The 18,769-nt window shown below is 35.7% G+C and overlaps 1 protein-coding gene across 1 annotated transcript; it reads left to right on the plus strand.

The window, feature by feature from the left end:
- The first annotated feature begins 1,724 nt into the window (after positions 1-1,724).
- IBSP (integrin-binding sialoprotein) lies at positions 1,725-14,223 on the plus strand. The gene is made up of 7 exons (XM_011951828.1): positions 1,725-1,806; positions 4,513-4,580; positions 4,674-4,724; positions 4,820-4,897; positions 8,313-8,375; positions 12,375-12,533; positions 13,148-14,223. Exons 2-7 carry the CDS (start codon positions 4,527-4,529, stop codon positions 13,694-13,696), a joined length of 954 nt encoding a protein of 317 aa, XP_011807218.1. The 5' UTR covers positions 1,725-1,806; positions 4,513-4,526; the 3' UTR covers positions 13,697-14,223.
- The last annotated feature ends 4,546 nt before the right edge of the window (positions 14,224-18,769 follow it).

The following is an 18,769-nucleotide window of genomic DNA, read 5'->3' on the forward strand; positions in this document are numbered from 1 at the left end:
TGGCTATATGTCTATCTGCCTTGAACAACTGTGAAATTTTTGGATAGAAGCCATATATTTTTGTTTTTCTTCTCATATCCTATGTCACGGTATGGCTCAGTGAAAAGCTGTGTAATTCAAGCTTACTGTATCCCATGGCTATATGTCTATCTGCCTTGCACAACTGTGAAATGTTTAGACAGAAACCGTATTTTTTTGTTTTTCTTCTCATATCCTATATCATAGTATGGCTCAGTGAAAAGCTCTATAATTCAAGGTTTGGTAAATTAAACTACATTGATGGGGTTAAATTAAATTGAAAGAATGTATCCAACTTCTCTTTTTATGAGTTTGTATTTTCCAAGTAACTTTTATGAAAGAAAAGATGACTTATTCAAAGAATCTAATTGGGTGACTGGCACACAACTTAAAAATGATATTCATTAATTTTTGATTTCTCAAGCAGACTTAGCAACTGGAGGAAGAATAAAATGATTGGACTAGGAGAATACGCAAACTATTAAGCTAGATTTCCCTTTGTAAATTAAAAAACTAGGATTTTAGTTTATCAATTCATTCCTTGTGGGGTTGGTTTTCATGAATCATTTCAAAAACAATGGATCACTCCTGCCAGCTCTAGTCACTTTGTTATACTCATACGAAAACATTACAAACCTGCACATTATGCACATGTACCCTAGAACTTAAAGTATAATAATAAATAAATAAATAAATAAAAAAGAAGTTACATAATAAACCAGGATGCCCAGCTCACTAGATGAGAACTTTTTGCCTAGAGGGCCCCTTCAAGTAAAGCACACCACTTCTCTTATTTGTCAAGCATATATTTTTCCAGGACATACATTTATCATATTCTTAAGAACATATGTCTTTTATTTCATCCTGTGTTTAGAGAAAGTATAATAGGAAAAGTTTGTATTCTGAAATTTCCCAGTTTTGATTCTGCCTTATGGATTTAGAAAATAACAGTAATAAATTATAGCACCCATAAAAAATATGAAAATGAATAGAAAAGAGGTATATGGAAGCCCAAGAAAAAAAATGAGCTGACCTCACATGCATGACAGGAAGGGCCACATAAATGGACAATATACAGAGATTTAATTTACAAAACAAAATATAAAATCTGCCTTTCAGTGGTATGATTCTCAAAAGTTCTAACTTTTATATTCAGCATCATGTTTTAGCAACTATATCGTACAAAGTCTGACTGACTTAATCATATCAACTTTAATTTATGAGTCACTAAAGTATATTTCAGGACAAAACATAAAATAGTTGATATGGAAATACTGATTGTTGATCCACTCCTTTCCCTTATTACTTAGTTTTTCTTTCTTTTTTTAGCTAAACTAATGTAAAATTATATCTAATGACAGTAAGCTTTCCTTTCTTTCAACATAGTGAAAACTTGCATAATTATGAAAATTTTAAAAGGTTAAATCCTTTGCTATTTATTTTAATTCAAATCCAGTATATTATTATATATATTCGGAACCCAAACTATTCATCTTCCCCTAAACCTTCAATTAAATTCCACAATGCAAACCTCTTGGCTCTAGAACCACGTTCATGTTTATTCAACGGAGCCTGTGTCTTGAAAAAGTGTTGAAGTTTGGGGGTTTTCTGGTGAGAATCCACGTTCTGACATCACCTTGGTCGTGACAGTGATTGGCTGTTGGAAGGCAAAGAAGAGTTTATAGCCAGCAAGAGCAAGTGAATGGGTGAGTGAGAGAGCAGAGGAAATACTCAATCTGTGCCACTCACTGCCGTGAGCCTGCTTCCTCACTCCAGGACTGCCAGAGGGTAAGATTTAATAGAACAACTTCATTATCATAAAATTGGACACTCCACAGTTTACATTTCTGAACTTGGCTTTGAATTTTTCATTTAAATGATGTTATTGCATTGTACCTGGTTTAATAATTATTTATCATTAAATTGGCACTTCAGATTTTAAATTCTTTCCAAAAGGCTAAACTTGTTAACCTCAGCACGTAAACAAGTTCTTAATATTATGCACATAAACTACATTATGCTTCTTACTTTCGTTCTCTGCACATCATAGCTTGACTGTTTGTTTTCTCATCTGATGCATTCAAGATAACCTAATTGAAATACTATTTTGCATTTGCAAATCTGCCTAGATATATGAATATTTCTCTACAAACTACACCTAGTCTGTACTTCAAGTATTTATGTTGTCTTTTCAACATATTAAACATTAGGTTTTAATGTTTCCTATAGCTCTAAAGTCAGAACAGAAAATACATTGTACTAACTAGAGAAATAAATACTGTTGGTAGTTTATCATACTCTTCCCAATAAAACTTGAAATTAAATCCTCAAAACTCTCCTTTAAGAATGTTTGAATTGCTGTCTGGGTTAGTAGTGGTCACTATAGAGGTCTTTGCTTTTTTGTCACTCACAAAGTAAATAAAATTAGATTTATATAGGCAATCAATTCTGCCTACATGAACTACTTGGTTCTTTGTGTCATTATTATTATTTCTGTCATCTTTTCATCTGGTTATTTTTATAGTTTGTTATGAGAAATTTATGTAATCAAAACTATTTCTATAATTCTATGTATTTAAGTTTTTAGCTCTTTAAAATATGATAAATATTCCGACCCTTTTCATAAAGTGGCAAAGCAATAATCTTTCTGTTTTGCTGATGGGCTTGGTCACAGCTGGCAAAGTTCAAAGCATTATTTAGACCACCCCAATAGCAATCAGTGCTGCCTAAAAAGATGGGCTCCTTCAGAAACAAAGCCTGTTTATTTCCATGTGGCCAATAAGGACTTTTACTAAGATAGGACTGTGAGAAACTGTACGGGCACCAAAACCCAAAGACTCACTCTGCCACACAAAAAGAATGTGACTTAGGACCCAAGACAGTATCTCCAGGACTTAGTGTCAAATACTCAATTAGGATGCAAAAAATCTTGGCTGATGATGACACAACACAAAATTTGCCAGCAGAGTTCAATATATGACATTGTTTTGCACATTTTAAATATTACTTTTTGAAATGTATTCATGGGAAATTGCCATCACCACTACATTTTGCTTCCAAAATATTGCCAGAGCTGTGACTATGTATGAGAAGGTGCTAATAGTTAAATGTGTATGTAAATGTAAATGGCTGAGCGTTTGTAGGCTTTCAGCTAACCTTGCCCAACCCCTATTATGATATAATTTTAAATACAATTTTATTAAATAGAATAAAATTAAAATAGGATAGCATTTGACTATCTCCTTTTACTCATGAGGAATTTATGTGGAACTGAGGCTCCTTGCATGGCTCCAAGCCCCAAGATTATTCAGGCCCTATTCCCACTTTGAGAGCTGCATCTTCAATTGTTCCATAGAATTGAAATTTTCATCCATGTCTGTCACCCTAACCCTGGAGAGCTCCTAATCCATGCCAGTACAGTCTCACACACTAGCAGATGGAAAACTTAAATGGAGCTGGAGAGCAATTTAATTTGAGGAAATTTGCCCCGATACCCCAAGGCAAAACTCTGAAGAACTCTTCTCATGGAAGCATCCTTAGGGGAGTGGCTGTTGGGTGCTACATGCTATCAGTGTGGTATTTCATGTATTATGGATCCTCTCTGCCTCTCTCTCTGTGTGTCTTATCCACCCACCCATACACACACACCACGCACACACACATACACACACACACACCAATTATTCCAAGATATTCAGAGGAAAATAGCTCCTACTTTCCATTTTACAAAAAAATTTTTAGCCCAAAACCTATACAGAAGCTGGAAATTGCCTATAGGTTATCGGTGATTTTTGCTTTTTTTGTTTTGTTTTTGAGACAGGATCTCCCTCTGTTGCCCAGGGTGGAGTACAGTACAGTGGTATGAACACAGCTCACTGCAACCTTGGCCTCCCAGGCTCAGCCTCTCTAGTGGCTAGGCCTACAGGTGTGCGCTACCATGCCAAGCTAAGTTTTGCACTCTTTGTAGAGAACAAGTTTCACCATGTTGCCCAGTCTGGTCTCAAACTCTTTGACTCAAATGATCTGCCCACCTTGGCTTCCCAAAGTACTGGTTTTAGAGGCATGAGCCACCACACCTGGTCGAGTTTTTAATTGTAAACAAACAAACAGGGCACACAACTACACTAACAATTCAATTCACTTAGCTGACACTCCCATGTCAATATTAAGAGGGCTGTTACACCAGTGTGAAGTACCCTAAGTATTCAAAATCTCTTGCAGTAATGAAAAGGTCTTCCATTCACAAATCACAGAACATAGGTTAAAACCAAGTACAGAACTCATGATTATATAAACGGATGGGTTAAGTCAGTTCTATGTTACTTAAATGGAAGTAAGAATTTGAAAATAAAAGCTATAATTTAGTTTTAATCAGTCAAAGTGATAATTACACAGAAATGAAAACAAATTAAATACTTCATCTTTGAGTATAAGCAAAAAAGTTTTGCACTTAGTTTTAATATTTTATTAACCTTACCACTTCATTACTTCCAGAAGCAATCGCCAAAATGAAGACTGCTTTAATTTTGCTCAGCATTTTGGGAATGGCCTGTGCTTTCTCAGTAAGTTCTTTATCAAAAACCTACAGTTATTTTCAATTTTGTCTTTTTATGTAAAAGAAAAATTATGTCACAATTAAATATTCTTTAAAACAGATGAAAAATTTGCATCGAAGAATCAAAATAGAGGATTCTGAAGAAAATGGGGTAATTAATTTTAGCATACTTCCTTGGCCTGATTATACTTGCTGTATATGTATTGTATATTAAACATGAATATATCATTTATTTTGTTTTTGCAGGTTTTTAAGTACAGGCCACGATATTATCTTTACAAGCACGCCTACTTTTATCCTCCTTTAAAACGATTTCCAGTTCAGGTAAATACAGAAATTCATTTTTCTTCAGTTTAATTTCTATTATAATTTAAAGAAGATCAAATTTATAAAACACCTAAATTCAACTCTCACTGAAATTCAGTCAGAAAGACTGCTTACTATAAGAAGTTTGTTTTTAGGGAAATAAGGTTTATTTTCTAAGTTCTCTTTTAAAGCAGACATATACACAGAGTAAAATCATTTGGGTCATTTGGGTACAGTCTAGAATGATATAATAAAAACAAACACAGTAGCACATCGAGCTCTGGTGTTTGTGCTAACTCACAGACGAAAGTGGACGGTTTTATCAGTTGTTGACCAATTCCATCAGTGATAAGGTCACTGGCTGTCCTATTACAGCTGATTCAAAACTGTCAGACAGCTGTTTACATGTGGCACTGCCGAGTCCTTTAATTGGTAGGGGAAAATTTGACTTCATAAACATCAGAGGTCATTATTTTTAAAAAACCGTGATAATCATTGGTAATTTCTGAAGATTTTCTTCACCTTAATCTGTGTGGGTCACTAGAGTAATATGTCATACACTGGAGCACAATTATAATGGTAAAACTGCAGAGGAAAAAGAGAAATTCATGACGTGCACGAAAAAAGCTTGTGAGAAAAACAAACCATCCCTTAAATTTGTAAACAAAAAGAAAAATAACTAAAACTAAAAATAAGAGTTTCCAATTTTGCTGGGTTACCTGTGAAGGGTGCCTTTGAAAACCAGAGGGTGTGGTGTTGATTTTAAATATACAACAAACTAGGATTGCACTGTTTTTAGTACTATGCAGTTTGGGTTCAGGACACCAATTATGCACCACTTGACTCAGGACTCTTGAGACACCAAAAGCAGTCAGGATGCTGAAAACGATGCCTCAGCACAGTGGCTTGGCATTGCATCTTACCATATGTTGGGCTAATCCATCTCTAACCCCTACAATGATAGGAAATGATCATTTTAAAGTATTTCTAGAACCAACATAATTATGGGGAATTTGTGTGGCCACAAAAATATGAGCATGAATGAAACAAGAATTGTGGGTTTTCAGAATTGTATTCCCTTCTTTGGTTCACCTCAGGCCCATAAATATACAGTGCTTATTTGAAAGTTTGCTTCTTTCTCTTTTTTAAACTAAATGGAAATGATAATAAATTCAAGTCTCTGACTAGCTCCTAGACTTTTCTGAAATATTAGGTACATAGAGAGATATTCATTCCCATCTGGATATTTTTACAGATATGTATGTGTGGGCCAATTAAAATGTCCATAGTGAAGCAATATTCGGAGGCATTACAGTTCTCAATAGTGATAGACCTGAGGTTTGTAGATCAAGGAGATCTTCAATATACAAATTTTTTCACAAATTATATGCAGATAGGCCCATCTCAACTAATGTAGAATTTGTAAGATGGTTGTTTTTAAATAAAATTGTATAAAATATATCTCTCAATCCAACTGTCTGACCTAGTACTCATGACCCATTCTTCTGCTTTACAAAATTTGATTTTCTTTAAGAGTATCGTTAGGTATTTAGTGCCCAAGTTGTCACCCCAAAATGCATTAAGCTGTATTGGCTTTGAAATTCATGTTTTCGTCAAACAAATCTGTGTTTATATACAATCATTTCTAAACTACCAAGTTACAATGAAATATGTTATTTGGATTGCAAAGTTATCAGCAAGCTATCTACTACGGCTTATGTATCTGCTAGACTATAGAAATGAAAGTGTAAGTAAATTTAACATCCTAACCTTCTTAATTGCAAAAATTGTCTTTTTGTGATTCAAATGATATTTTATTAGTGTGTGAACTCATAGAAGGCAAGAATTTAATCTTACGTTTCTTTTATCAGACTCATCTCAGCTATGATAGAAGAGTTGTGGGTTTTTGGAATTGTCTTCCATTTCAGAACTCTCTCATCTATCTGTGTAGATAGATGAAAGACTTCTTGGAGAATCAATTGGACTTAGTAACAAATTGGTAATAAGGCATAAATGAAAAATAGGAAAACAATGCCAAAGATTCAAGGCATTTCATATAGCTTTTAAAGTGTTCTCACTGCAGACACTAATCAAAGAGTGATATGGTTGAGCTAGGGAGAAAGACAGAGGTGAAGGAGCATGTAAAGTGATTGAAATACCCCCACTGAGAGAAACAGTTCTGATTGCATAAATATACTGTCCTCTATAATTAAGTTAACTAATAAATAGAAACCGTTCAAATATAATAATCTACTCACCCTAGAGGAAGGCACAACTGTTGAGGTCATGGCACTGGAAGAACAGGTTTAATTATTCTCTTTTCCACCTGAGGTTATTCCTGGCTTGAGGTGACAAGCATTCCCTTTCCTTGGGTGGATGATGTGGCCATCTGAAGAATGAGCCAGCAGGGACAGTCCCACAGGACCTGGACATGAATGTTGTCTTACATCTGATTTCTAACACATACATATCTGTAAAAATTAGAGATCCTTCTGCAGATATATTTTCTAAATGCAAGACACTTAACTGGATCATCAGAATCAAAGCTAAAAATTGCAGGGAAGGAAATGACAGAATCTTAGGTTGGAATTTACATTTCCTTTCAAAAAGTAGCAAAACTCATTAGCTTATAATTATATTTTTGTATACAAAATCCTAATTTCTTCTCATTCAACACTGAACTTGTTAGAGGGATGTTGCTCTATATAACCTCCTAAATAATTAAATGAATAAATTTTTTCTATCATAAGACTTTTACTTCACATGTATAAATTAACTTCATTTTAGTAACTGACTTTAATTAAATTTAAAGACACTAAAAATTATATGCAAATTAAATTTTGTTAAATTAAATGCTAACTTAAATTCAACAGGAGAGCTCACTATGTAAGAGAATCATCTATAGCAACTGTCATTTTATAGTAAACTGAATGATTTCTTTTATGTTTTATAAATAAAATTTTAAAATGTTAACTATATCTTAGCCCAAGGTCTGCCTTGAACCTGCTGGAGAAGTCACAACTTTTTTAGGCTGCTGATTCATTCTCCATAAAATTTAAAAATTGGACCAGATAATCCACTTGTTCTCTCAAAGTTAAACAATTCTGTGATTCATTGCCCTAGTTTTTACATAAAAAATGTGTCAATATATTGTCAACGCTTTGGAAGTTGACAAATGGGATATCCAATTCGTATCTTGATCATAGTAAAATGCCTATTTTTCTCTAACTTCATTTTGCATGTCTAATCTATCTTTCTCACATCAGTATGCAGTCAGTTCTTAGTAAACAAATCAATCAAGATGGTAATACTAATTAGATTGAGTAAATATTTGTGTGTATTTTATTGTGATTCAATTAGCAGGAAATTTAAATTGCTGTTGAATATATTTGTACACAGATAAGTGTATACATACATGTATATATATTTTTAGGGCAGTAGTGACTCATCCGAAGAATATGGAGATGATAGTTCGGAAGAGGAGGAGGAAGAAGAGGTAAGGAATTCTGCAATCTTTTCGTAATAAAGCAGACAGCACAAAAAACAAATAGGAAACTAGTCTATTGCAGTCTGGACTCAGCAAATAGCCATTGTCACTTTACTAACTGCCCACAAAATCCTATTTTGGATAAGTAAAATTTTATTTAAATTAGAATCCACTAACATTACCTGTTTAAAACACTATTGCAGTTTGGGGTTGAAGTTACTTACAAATGGTGCTCAAAACCAAAAATGTCTCCCTTTTAAGTAGAAGTAGCATAAAATCTGATAAAAAGCAACGGAAGTAGTATAAAATCTGACAAAAAGCAGCAGATAGCATTACTTCTATTTAGGTGGATAGAACATGATGTTAGAAGACAAATGAATAATAATCCTAAACTCAGTGCAAGACTTGTTTTAAGGACTGAACTTTAAAACTTAATTTACCAAGAGGGTAGTATGTAAAAACTAGTTTACATCCTCTACAGTATTATTGTGATTCATCAGCCTTTCATAACCCACAAAGTAGGGTTATTCTTTTTAACAAAAATTTCAGGCTTGGTGTGGTGGCTCATGCCTGTAATCCCAACACTTTGAGAGGCCAAGGTGGGCGGATCACTTGAGGTCAGGAGTTTGAGACCAGCCTGGCCAACATGGTGAAACACCGTCTCTACTAAATACACAAAAATTAGCCAGGTATGGTGGCATGCACCTGTAATTCCAGTCACTCGGGAAGCTGAGACACGAGAATTGCTTGAACCTGGAAGGTGGAGGTTGCGGTGAGCCGAGATCCTGTCACTGCACTCCGGTCTGTGCAATAGATCAAGACTCTGTCGCAGAAAAAGAAAACAAAAACAAAACAAAACAAAAAAAGGGATACGTCTTTTTGGGTAATAATAAAATTCATAGGTATATAAATATCTTCCCATATAGTTTTACAGATTAGTGTAGTCCCGGGCTAAGATTCATCTACATGTCTTGGAAATTGTGCTACCATGTTTATAACTGACATTCTTACCTAAGGAAACACACCAATTAGGATGCATCTTCCCGCATAGTCAATTATAGCTATCCACTGGTTTGGGAACCTTTTAAATTCAGGTATTCTCAGGTGCTATTTATGAACAGACAATGATAATCAAAAATGGATCATGTATTAACAGCTATCTTGAAAACAAAATGACGTGGGAACTTGAAAGGTGACGAATCATTAGTTTGGTATATTTTTAACTATAAAAGCAACATTTCCCGTATCATAATTTATACTAACAGCTTGAAGGAAGGCCTTACAAGAATGTTAAGCCAGTACCAGGAAAAATGCCACCCACTAAATCCCACAAAATTTCTCCTGGAGTTCCACATAGCAATCTTACACAAGAACTAGGCTAGGGTTATCCATTTAGTTATAGCTCTTTGCTGTACAGTGATTGTAAAATTGCCTTGCCAACTACATTTCCCAACTAGATTGCATATCTTTTGGGAGTGGCTCTTCATTCGTTGTTGTGGTGGTTGAGGATTGAGGAAGACTAGGACTTCTTTGGGGGTTCTGATGAAATCAAGTACACACAAAATTTTGCCAAGGAACTCTGAACACTTAAGATCTTCCCAGAATGTATCTGCAGACACCGCATGACGATAGGTTAAAATCCCTGCTTTGGGGAAGAGCCATGCTACCCAGTTTTATATCTCCTTATGCTGTCTAGCATCATTTCTTATACATATATGGTGCCCAGTAAATATCTGGTGGTTTGGTTTTGAAACTTCAGAGGAAAAAATGCAACAAACTTCATTCATTAAAAGTAGCATGAGGAGAACACTTAGGCATATTTTCTATTTGGTGATCACACATTTTCTTTTTCCACTCCTAAACTATTTAGTCTCATAAAAGAAACTTGTATTGAAATATACATAATAAAATTATCCTAATTATACATCTCATTGAAATTTCAGAAATTGAACACATAAGTGAAACTAGCACTCATATCAAAAAGCAGTGCATGCCTTGTGTTCCATTCCATTCATTAACAAACCCCCAAAAAAGACAACCACTATTTTGACTCTTAATACTTTGGCCTGTTTTTGGATATTACAAATGTAGGATCATACTTCATTTACTCTTCGTGTGTCACTTCTTCGCTCTCAAATTTAGAGATTCATCCATGTTGTTCTGTAGTTGTAGGTCATTTATTCTCATTGTCAGTATTTCATTATGTGAATGTACCAAAATGTGTTATTCTTCTGTTGATGGGCAGTTGAGTAGTTTCCAAGTTTGGGTGATTACAAAGTGCTGCTATGAACTTTCTAGAACTTCTTCTGGTGAACATATACATAGTCGTTTCTGGAGGCCGTTTCACCCAAAGTGAAATTTCAGAGTCAAAATCTACTATGGCATATATTCAACCTTAGATGGCAACCAGCTTTCCAAAACAGACGTGCTCAGGTAAACTCCCACCATCAGTGTATGAGGGTTCCGGTTGCTCCACATTCTCACCAACACTTGCTTCTTTCAGTCTCGTTAGCCAGTCTAGTGAGTTGATAATATCTTTGTAAGCCCAAATTAGTGCTAGTTTTCTATCCAATAAAATTTGTGAAGCCTCATACCCATCAACAGATTGACCTATTTTCCTATTTAACTCATGTGCAGTGGAACATCCTTAAATAAAGTATCTGGGAAAAGAAAAGGTGTTGCAAGAGAAAACGTAAAAGTTGGATATTGGGCCTTTAGTGGTGACCCTGCCACCAATAAACTGCTGTCTATTTGACCTCATACGAGTCATATAACCCAATCAGATTTTTCAAATGCAAATAGTGTATTCTACTCTGGGGAACTTTCTAAGGATGCTAGCATTAATTTCTCCTTCTACCTCTGAAAGATCTATTGGAATAAAGCATAAACATAAAACAATAAACAAACAGCACAGTGTTTTGGGGATATTTGACACAATTAGCTTGGAGACTGTTTGCGGTATACTCTGGTAGCACTGCAACCCTTCACTGAAATAGTGAAATTTACAAATTTGATGAAATAAACATGTGGTGCTTTAGTCACTTTGTTTTAATAATAGGCAGGCTAAATATTTATTTCTTTGTTTGTTTTAAACTTTAAAAGTTATTACAATCTCTTAAAATGTGTTGAAATGAATTCAATTTTCCTGTATTTGTTTAAATAAATTCTATATATAGGAAACCCTGACTTTTAATATTACCTACGAATTACACTGAGATCAACTCAGTTAAAAAACAATTGCCTCACAACACAAAATAAAGGCAAAAGATGAAATATTAAAGATTATAATAGACATTCATTTGAAGAATATTAATTTTTTAAAACACTTCATGCAGACTGGGTGCAGTGGCTCATGCCTGTAATCCCAGCACTTTGGGAGGTCAAAGTGGGCAGATCATGAGGTCAAGAGATCGAGACCATCCTGGTCAACATGGTGAAACCCTGTTTCTACTAAAAATACAAAAATTAGCTGGGTATGGTGGCATGCACCTGTAGTCCCAGCTACTCGGGAGGCTGAGACAGGAGAATCGCTTGAACCCAGGAGGCAGAGGTTGCAGTGAGCCAAGATCGCACCGTTGCACTCCAGCCTGGCAACAGAGCAAGACTCTGTCAAAAAAAAAAAAAACCAAAAAACAAACAAACAAAAAACCTTCATGCAATAATATATCACTAAGAATTTCTTGGAGTGTTTAGTTTCTTCTTTGTACAGAAACAAATGATGTGTCAAATGCCTGAAACACAAATATTTTTTAATTGACAAAATACAAAGCAGAAATATCTAAAACATAATACAGTGTGGAGTAAGGAGGATTAAATAACTTGGAGTTGAGCGCTTAGAAGTGAGAAGTGCAAATGGCATAAGCGAAGGCAGGCTTTGAGTGATCAGCCAGTTGAGGGATACAAAGTTTTTCCAAATAATAAACCTCCAACAAATGAGTCACAGCTCCAACAAATCTTGAACTATCTTCCAGGTAAAATAATTTCTCTTACTATGAATATTCCTAACAGGAGACTTCAAATGAAGGAGAAAACAATGAAGAATCAAATGAAGATGAAGACTCTGAGGCTGAGAACACCACACTTTCTGCTACAACACTGGGCTATGGAGAGGACGCCACACCTGGCACGTGGTATACAGGGTTAGCTGCAATCCAGCTTCCCAAGAAGGTAAGAGTGGAATTATTCCTCCAAAATGAAATTATTACCATTAATAGTAATGGTAATATTCAATCTTTTTTAAACATTTTTGCTGGAGTCTAAGGGTATCCTAACACTATACACATAATATTTTGCACTATCTTCATTAACTCATTAAAAAAGTGAGAGCAGATACACTTTTCCTATTTACAAATAAGAAAAGATCTTCTGCCAGACAAGTTCTCTTCCCATGTTCTCTTCCCATTACACTGACTTTTACATTATAACGGAAGACTAAGAACACATATCTAGGCATGGATAAAATGTCCTGAGAGGTACCATGACATTCCAGGGAAGAGAATTCCAAGACAGAGAAAGTGAGTAGCAAAACGATAGGAAGAATCTCCCCCAAGAAAGGCATTTTCTATAAATAATGGCACACTTTCCCCATCAAAATCCATGACAAAGGGATTTATCCTGAAGTTTTAAAGCCCCCAATCATTTTGTAAATTAAATTGGTCTTAATTCAAATAAGACGCCTAGAACAAGGCTGTCAGTATAGAATATTGTGTTGAATGAGTGATGGCCTTAAATTTTACATTTTTCACAGCTAGATTTGGGTTCTTTCAAACGTTTCCTTACAGGCTGGGGATATAACAAACAAAGCTACAAAAAAGGAGGAAAGTGATGAAGAAGAAGAGGAGGAAGAGGAAGAAAATGGAAACGAAGAAAGCGAAGCAGAAGTGGATGAAAATGAACAAGGCATAAACGGCACCAGTACCAACAGCACAGAGGCAGAAAACGGCAACGGCAGCAGCGGCGGAGACAACGGAGAAGAAGGGGAAGAAGAAAGTGTCACTGGAGCCAATGCAGAAGGCACTACAGCAACCGGAGGGCAGGACAAGGGCAGCTCTAAGACAACAACCTCTCCAAACGGTGGGTTTGAACCTACAACCCCACCACAAGTCTATAGAACCACCTCCCCACCTTTTGGGAAAACCACCACCGTTGAATACGAGGGGGAGTACGAATACACGGGCACCAATGAATACAACAATGGATATGAAGTCTATGAAAGTGAGAACGGGGAACCTCGTGGGGACAATTACCGAGCCTACGAGGATGAGTACAGCTACTTTAAAGGGCAAGGCTATGACAGCTATGATGGTCAGAATTACTACCACCACCAGTGAAGCTCCAGCCTGGGATGAATTCATCCATTCTGGCTTTGCATCCGGCTAACATTTTCAAAGTTCAACTCAGGAAGGTGCAATATAACAAATGTGCATATTATAATGAGGAATGGTATTACCGTTCCAAATTTTCTGTAATTGCTTCTGCAAAGTAATAGGCTTCTTGTCTCTTTTCTTTCTGGCATGTTATGGAAAGATCATTGGAAATCAGGGCCATCTATCAAGCAGTACACCAGCTCATAAGATCAAATTCCATTGAATGGTTTGAGGTTGTAGCTCTATGAATAGTAGTTTTTAACATGCCTGTACTATTGCTAACTGCGAAAACATACTCTTTGTACAAGAAGTGCTTCTAAGAAGAATTTCATTGACATTAATGACACTGTATACAATAAATGTGTAGTTTCTTAATCGCACTACCTATGCAACACTGTATATTAGGTTTGTCATCCTCATGTATTTTATGTGACCTGTATGTATACTCTAATCTATGAGTTTTATCACAAATAAAAATGCAATCCTTCAAATGTGTTATAATTAAGAAAAGAAGTGAGATATTCAGAACGGAAAAAGGTGAAACAAACGGAAGACTATTTCACTAAAGGAGAAAAGCTTATTTCCGCTATGGTTTAAAACTAAGAGGAACTGTAAACATTTTCTTTTGGCTAAATCAACATAACTAAGACTTTGCCATGCTTGTGGGCAGGGTTAGCCATATACATCAGTGGAATGAATGGCTCTTATTAGGGTTGCCAGATATAACAAACATATAGGATGCCTATTAAATTTGAATTTCAGATAAACAAAGAATAATTTTTAGTGTAAGTATACCCCATGCAATATTTGGCCTTTGTGAAGTATTTTGGACATACTTATACTAAATAAATGATTCACTACCTATCTAATACTCAACTTTATTATATAATTATTTTTTGAGACAGAGTCTCACTCTATCACCCAGGCTGGAGTACAGTGGCACCATCTTGGCTCACCACAACCTCTGCCTCCCGGGTTCAAGCCATTCTCCTACCTAAGCCTCCCAAGTACCTAGGATTACAGGCATACACCACCACATCTGGCTAAATTTTTGTATTTTGGGTAGAGACAGGGTTTCACCACGTTGGCCAGGCTGGTCTTGAACTCCCGACCTCAAGTGATCCACCTCGGCCTCCCAAAGTGCTGGGATTACAGATGTGAGCCACCATGCCCAGCCCTAATACTCAACTTTAACTGAGTGCTTTGTTTATCTAGCAACCCTACTTCTACTTGGCTTAATTTTAGCTGGGCAAGAGGTGGAATGAGGTAGAAAAAAACTCTTACATAACACATACACACAAAGAAGGGCTGATATACAAAGACTTAACAGCAAGTCACATCTTGATATAAACCTGAAATAAATTTAAAATGGGATTAAAGAAGGAAAGTAGATAGAAGAAGCAAGAAGAACAAAAATGCATTCACCTTTTGATTTATTAACTGAAAAGATGTTTTGAACATTTACAGAGCCAGAGAATGTTCACACATTGAGCATATGAAAATGAAGAATGCTGTCTTCGGGGTAATTTTAGTCTATTAGCTACCTGTTGTGAGACTTTCCATGCATCATGACATTCATTTTTCGTAACTTTTTTCTTATTATATCTTTATTCTAAAATTTGTTTCTCAAATATTCAAACCACAAATTTTAAAATATTTGGTTTTAAATAAATATATATTTTTTCCCATGAGTTGTGAGGGTACGGGTGGTATTCGGTTACATGGTGATTTGTGAGATTTTGGTGCACCTATCACCAGAGCAGTATACACTGCACCATATTTGTAGTCTTTCCCTCAACCCCTCCCACTCTTCCCACCAAGTTCCCAAAGTTCATTGTATCATTCTTATGCATTTGCATCCTCATAGCTTAGCTCCCACATATCAGTGAGAACATACGATATTTCGTTTTCCAATCCTGAGTTATTCCACTTAGAATAATAGTCTCCAATCTCATCCAGGTCACTGCAAATGCTGTTAATTCATTCCTTTATGGCTGCGTAGTATTCCATCATACATATATATATACACCACAGTTTCTTTATCCACTCATTGATTGCTGGACATTTGGGTTGGTTCCACAATTTTGCAATTGTGAATTGTGCTGCTATAAATATGAATGTGTTAAAATATGCAATAAATATATGTGTGTTCAAATAATGACTTATTTTCCTCTGGGTAGATATCTAGTAGTGGGATTGCTGAATCAAATGGCAGCTCTACTTTTAGTTCTTCAAGGAATCTCCACACTGTTTTCCATAGTGGCTGTAGTAGTTTACATTACCACCAACAGTGTAGAAGCATTCCATGTTCACCACATACATGCCAACATCTACTGTTTTTTTTTTGTTTTGTTTTTTGATTTTTTGATTTGGGCATTCTTGCAGGAGTAAGGTAGTATGGTGTTGTGGTTTTGATTTGCATTTCCCTGATCATTAATGATGTTGAGCATTTTTACATATTTCTTAGCCATTTGTATATCTTCTTTTGAGAATTGTCTATTCATGTCCTTAGCTCACTTTTTGATAGGATTTTTTTTCTTACTGATTTGTTTGAGTTCGTTGTAGATTCTGGATATTAGTTCTTTGTCAGATGTATAGATTGTGACGATTTTCTGCCACTTTGTGGCTTATCTGTTTGCTTTGCTGACTGTTGCTTTTGTCGTGCAAAAGCTCTTAAGTTTAATTAGGTCCCAGCTAGTTATCTTTGTTTTTATTGCATTTGCTTTTGGGTTCTTGGTCATGAAACCCTTGCCTAAGCCAATGTCTAGAAGAGTTTCTCCAGTTATCTTCTAGAATTTTCATAGTTTCAGCTCTTAGGTTTAACTCCTTAATCCATCTTGAGTTGGTTTTTGTATAAGGTAAGAGATGAGGATCTAATGTCATTCTCCTACATGTGGCTAGCCAATTATCCCAGGACCATTTGTTGAAAAGGGTGTCCTTTCCCCACTTTATGTTTTCTTTGTCAAAGATCAATTGACTGCAAGTATTTGGTTTATTTCTGGGTTCTCTATTCTGTCCCATTGGTCTATGTGCCTATTTTTATACCAGTACCATGCTGTTTTGGTGATTATGGTCTTACAGTATAGTTTGAAATCAGGTAGTGTGATGCTTCCAGATTTGATCTTTTTGTTTAGTATTGCTTTGGCTATGTGAGCTCTTTTTTGTTTCCATATGAATTTTAGAATTGTTTTTTCTAATTCTGTGAAGAATGATGGTGGTTTTTTGACGGGGATTGCATTGAATTTGTAGATTGCTTTTGGCAGAATGGTCTTTTTCACAATATTAATTCTACCCATCCATGAGCATGGGATATGTCCCATTTATTTGTGTCTTCTATGATTTCTTTCAGCAGTGTTTTGTAGTTTTCCTTATAGAGGTCTTTTGACTCCTTTGTTAGGTATATTCCTAAGTTGTTGTTGTTGTTGTTTTTCTTGCAGCAATTGTGAAAGGGATTGAGTTCTTGATTTGATTCTCTGCTTGATCACTGTTGGTATATAGAAGAGCTACTGATTTGTGTATATTAATCTTGTACGCAGAAACTTTGCTGAATTCTTTTATCAGTTCTAGGAGATTTCTGGAGGAATCCTTAGGGTTTTCAGGGTAAACAATCATGTCCTCAGCAAACAGTGACAGTCTGACTTTCACTTTACCAATTTGGATGTCCTTTATTTCTTTCTCTTGTCTGATTGCTCTGGCTAGGACTTACAGTACTATTCTTAAGAGGAGTGGTGAGAGAGCTCATCCTTGTCTTGTTCCGGTTCTCAGATGGAATGCTTTCAAGTTTTCCCTGTTCAGTACTATGTTGGCTGTGGGTTTGTCATAGATGGCTTTTATTACATTAAGGTATGTCCCTTGCATGCCAATTTTGCTGAGAGTTTTAATCATAAAGGGATGCTGAATTTTGTTGAATGTTTTTCGAATATTGAATGCGTCTATTGAGATAATCATGTGATTTTTTAAAAATTCTGTTTATGTGGTGTATCACATTTATTGACTTGGGCATGTTAAACCATCCCTGCATCCCTGGTATAAAACCCACTTGATCATGGTGGATTATCTTTTTGATATGTTGTTGGATTCGATTAGCTAGTATTTTGTTAAGGATTTCAGCATCTATGTTCATCAAGGATATCAGTCTGCAGTTTTCCTTTTTGTTTGTGTCCTTTCCTGGTTTTGGTATTAGGGTGATGCTGGCTTCATAGAATAAATTAAGAAGGGTCCCTTTTCCCTCTATCTTGTGGAATAGTGTCAAAAGGATTGGTACCAATTCTTCTTTGAATATCTGGTAGAATTCTGCTGTGAATCCATCTGATCCTGGACTTTTTTGTTGGTAATTTCTTAATTACAATGTCAATCTCGCTACTTGTTATTGGTCTGTTCAGGGTATCTAATTCTTCCTGAGTTTAGCCAGGAGGGTTGTATTTTTGCAAGAATTTACCCATCTCTTCTAGGTTTTCTAGTTTATGCATGTAAATGTGTTTATAGCAGTTTTGAATTATCTTTTGTATTTCTTTATTATTATTATTATTATTATTATTACTGTACTTTAAGTTCTAGGGTACATGTGCACAACCTGCAGGTTTGTTACATATGTGTACATGTGCCATGTTGGTGTGCTGCACCCGTTAACTTGTCATTTGCATTAGGTATATCTCCTAATGCTATCCCTCCCCACTCTCTCCACCCCACAACAGGCCCCTGTGTGTGATGTTCCCCACCTGGTGTCCAAGTGTTCTCATTGTTCAATCCCCACCTGTGAGTGAGAGCATATGGTGCTTGGTTTTCTGTCCTTGCAATAGTTTGCTCAGAATGATGGTTTCTAGCTTCATCCATGTCCCCACAAAGGACATGAACTCATCCTTTTTTATGGCTGCACAGTACTCCATGGTGTATATGTGCCACGTTTTCTTGATCCAGTCTATCATTAGTGGACATTTGGGTTGGTACCAAGTCTTTGCTATTGTGAATAGTGCCACAATAAATATACATGTGCATGTGTCTTTATAGCAGCATGATTTATAATCCTTTGGGTATATA

The sequence above is a fragment of the Colobus angolensis genome, unplaced genomic scaffold, assembly GCF_000951035.1.
Source record: "Colobus angolensis palliatus isolate OR3802 unplaced genomic scaffold, Cang.pa_1.0 Scaffold328, whole genome shotgun sequence".
NCBI lineage: Eukaryota > Metazoa > Chordata > Mammalia > Primates > Cercopithecidae > Colobus > Colobus angolensis.

What these genes read in the sequence shown, in the direction of transcription:
- IBSP (XM_011951828.1), top strand. Translation starts at nt 4,527, where the DNA reads ATGAAGACTGCTTTAATTTTGCTCAGCATTTTGGGAATGGCCTGTGCT. An exon ending in AGGATTCTGAAGAAAATGGG is followed by an intron (nt 4,725 to 4,819) that starts GTAATTAATTTT and finishes TTGTTTTTGCAG; the next exon opens with GTTTTTAAGTACAGGCCACG. An exon ending in CAATCCAGCTTCCCAAGAAG is followed by an intron (nt 12,534 to 13,147) that starts GTAAGAGTGGAA and finishes GTTTCCTTACAG; the next exon opens with GCTGGGGATATAACAAACAA.